Source organism: Lycium barbarum, chromosome 8 (genome assembly GCF_019175385.1).
Source record: "Lycium barbarum isolate Lr01 chromosome 8, ASM1917538v2, whole genome shotgun sequence".
NCBI lineage: Eukaryota > Viridiplantae > Streptophyta > Magnoliopsida > Solanales > Solanaceae > Lycium > Lycium barbarum.
Window position 1 is genome coordinate 115,297,639 of NC_083344.1, and position 3,185 is coordinate 115,300,823.

The 3,185-nt window shown below is 33.6% G+C and overlaps 1 protein-coding gene across 1 annotated transcript; it reads left to right on the forward strand.

The window, feature by feature from the left end:
* The first annotated feature begins 1,122 nt into the window (after positions 1 to 1,122).
* Positions 1,123 to 2,765, forward strand: LOC132606807 (uncharacterized). Its single transcript, XM_060320440.1, has 2 exons — positions 1,123 to 1,358; positions 1,878 to 2,765. Exon 2 carries the CDS (start codon positions 1,912 to 1,914, stop codon positions 2,611 to 2,613), a length of 702 nt encoding a protein of 233 aa, XP_060176423.1. The 5' UTR covers positions 1,123 to 1,358; positions 1,878 to 1,911; the 3' UTR covers positions 2,614 to 2,765.
* Positions 2,766 to 3,185: the final 420 nt, after the last annotated feature.

Consider the following 3,185-nt stretch of genomic DNA (forward strand, 5'->3'; position numbering starts at 1 on the left):
AATAGATGGACTGAACTGGACGGGTCAAAATGGGTTGACCCGATAAGTAGGGGGGCCAAAGACCAACACAAACTTGAATGAGTCGAGCGGGTCATGTTTCTATGGGCTAATTTTGTCACCCCTACTATCAAGTCACCAAAAAAACATTTATTTATAGGACATTTATTCATAGGTAATCTTCCTTAAAATATGACATTATAATATTGAAAACAAGATAAGCTACCTCACTACTAGAAATATGGGTTTTCCCACCGACATTCAGTGGGAAATTTATGCTATAAAACATGATTTTTTTCACCTTATTCCCACTGAACCAGCTCACTGGGAAAACATATGGTGGAAACATGTTTCATTGAAACGCTGAGAAACTTTCTATTTTTTCCATGTGAAAACACTACTATTTAGGTTTTTTCCACCGAATATCGGTGTGAAATAACCACTGAACATTTTTCGGTAGGAAATTAGTGAGAAAATAGTGATTTTTTAGTAGTGCCTACCATCACAAAATTGACCTGATAGTGTAAAAATATCCTTATATAAATATATTAAACTCGCTAATTGTAATATTTTTCTTAGGATATACTCCCTCTGTTTCAATTTATGTGAATCCATTTCCTTATTAGTCCGTGTCAAAAAGAATGACCGCTTTCTATATTTGAAAACAATTTACCTTTATGTAATGATTTATAACCACACAAAATATATGTAACTCATTTTATACCATAAGTTTAAAAATCTTCTCTATTTTTTTAAATTTTATACTCAATTAAATGAGTTCACATAAATTAAAAACTGAGGGAGTATGCAGGGACTAAGACAAACAATATTAAGAAATTGACATTTAATTTTTTACATGGTGTTACATGCGTAATTTACGGAACCGTGAATGATATAAAGAGAACTAGCAGTTCGCTTTATCATCCAAAAAGAAGATGTAACACTCAGTATGTCCAAGTTACCGATATACTCTCTCGGTATTTCAGTTTATACACATTACTTAACAAATTACTCACTCCTAAAAAATTATGAGTGTTTACAAGTTTAATTTTTTCTTGAAATTTTAAAATATCATTTATTTTGAAACAAAATGTAAAGGCTAAAACACCATTTATTATGAACGGAGAATTTTTTTTTGTTTTGAAGCAACCACTAAGCAGCTGCCTAGTGGCATTAATCAATCATTTACAATCAACACACAAAACGACAAATCCAAAATGGAAATCCAACACAACACTAAAGGGAAAGTAGATTCTCTTGGATGCACAGATCTAGTGGAGAATTGCATAAGCTCAACTTTCTTCACCCTCTGATTTCACACTTGAAGCTCTGCTCCGCAGCTCCTCAATCTTCAAACCCAGGCATATTGTTCTGTTCCTTTAAGTAATTGTGTAGACTTGTAATAGTAGGATTTCCCTCTTTGTAATCTCAGAATTGATAGCCCGCATGACACATTTTCAGTGGATTTGATTTCTGCTTACTTGAAGAAATCCCCCTGTTTGTTGTGCAAAAATCCTTCCGACATTTACATCGCTCTTAGAATTGAATGTTTGTGTGTCTTGATTAAGTAGCTCTGCAAAAACCATTTATATGTTGACCCCATTTATTATATGTCCCTCAAACCTCTCACCACAGACATGGTTAACAACTACTTTGAGAATTTCTCTACCAATATATGTATTACTTCTCTTGAAAATAATTATTCAAAGTTGTAGTAAACCAAAATTGATTAGAATTTGGTAGTTAGAATTTATAGTCAAATATATAAAGGAATAGATTTTTCTGTTTTGAGTTAAAATAGATTTCATACCATTATAAATAGGGTGTTTGTTAGCTATTTTCATAACAAAAGATAATAAGAAATATTGTGGAGATTGCAGACAGCATTCAGAGCGACCAACACTAAGAGTGAAAATGTCATTGTCAGAGCTGTTGCCCCGTCCTTGGCTCATCGAAGCGAGCACCTTTAATGTGAAAATTGGCAACGACACTGTCATCACAACAGTTGCTGATCGTGAAACTATTGTCAACAGTAGCATCTCGGAACTAAAGAGGGAATTGAAGAGGACTCCAAATCCATTTGTTGGAATTGATGTGGTAAATAATGGAGATTTGTTGCTGTTTCGTGTGAAAAACCGGTGCCTAATAATTCAATTTAAGCGCATGGTGGTGTTGGATAAACTATCTGATTCACCCCAGTCTCTTAAGGAGCTCCTGAATGATCGAACTATTACTTTTATAGGTCCTAGAAACATAAGCCAGAAATCTACATTCTCATATGATACTGGGAGCGTCTTCCGTGGAGCTCCCATCCACATGAAATTAAAACTTAGTAGAATTGTGGATGTTGGTTATTTGGCTAGCAAGCTTTTGAAGAAGCCGAAGCTGCTGACTAGTACACTAGAAGAGGTGATGGCTGAAGCCAACGTTGATATTAAGAAGCCTGTCATTAGTGAAGAATCAATACGTCCTAATTGGGAATCGTCTTCTGTTCTTTCGGAGGAGGAGGTCAAATTGGCGATGTATGAAGTCCATTCATGCTATCAAATTGCAAGCAAGCTTACTGATGCGACAAGCAAGCTTAAGAAACCTTTGTTCTGTAGTTGTTTTTTGTAATGCCGTTATCGAAACTGCTTTTAAGTCTTAGTTCTGTAATATCATATGATATTCTTCTTTTAAGACTTTAAACTGAAATGATTGTTAGTAATTTTCTCTATTGTATGGACTCACATATTAATATATTTATACATAGATATGCTATTATTAAATGAGTCCATTTTATGATCTAATTAAAGTATTGAAATATTCGGACTTCCAAAATAAATATCAATTATTATGGGGGTTACTTTAAATAAGTAGAAACCCATCGACCTTTTCTTGGTGTCTGGTAGAGACTTATTGAGAAGGTACCGTTTAAACCTAAAAAGGCACTTAAAGCCTGTTTGGCTGGGCTTAAAAAAAGCAGCTTATAAGCTGGAAATAGCTTATAAGCCAAAAAAAAAAATAAGTTGGGGTAACTTAACTTATTCTTTTTTTTACTTATAAGCCAAAAAAAATAAGTTGGGGTAATTTAACTTATTTTTTTTTTGACTTATAAGCTGTTTTCAGCTTTTAAGCTGCTTTAGATAAGTTAAGCCAAATGAGGCCAATTATTTTTTTGGGCTTATTTTAAGCACAAAATGGCTTTA

What these genes read in the sequence shown, in the direction of transcription:
- LOC132606807 (XM_060320440.1), top strand. Translation starts at nt 1,912, where the DNA reads ATGTCATTGTCAGAGCTGTTGCCCCGTCCTTGGCTCATCGAAGCGAGC.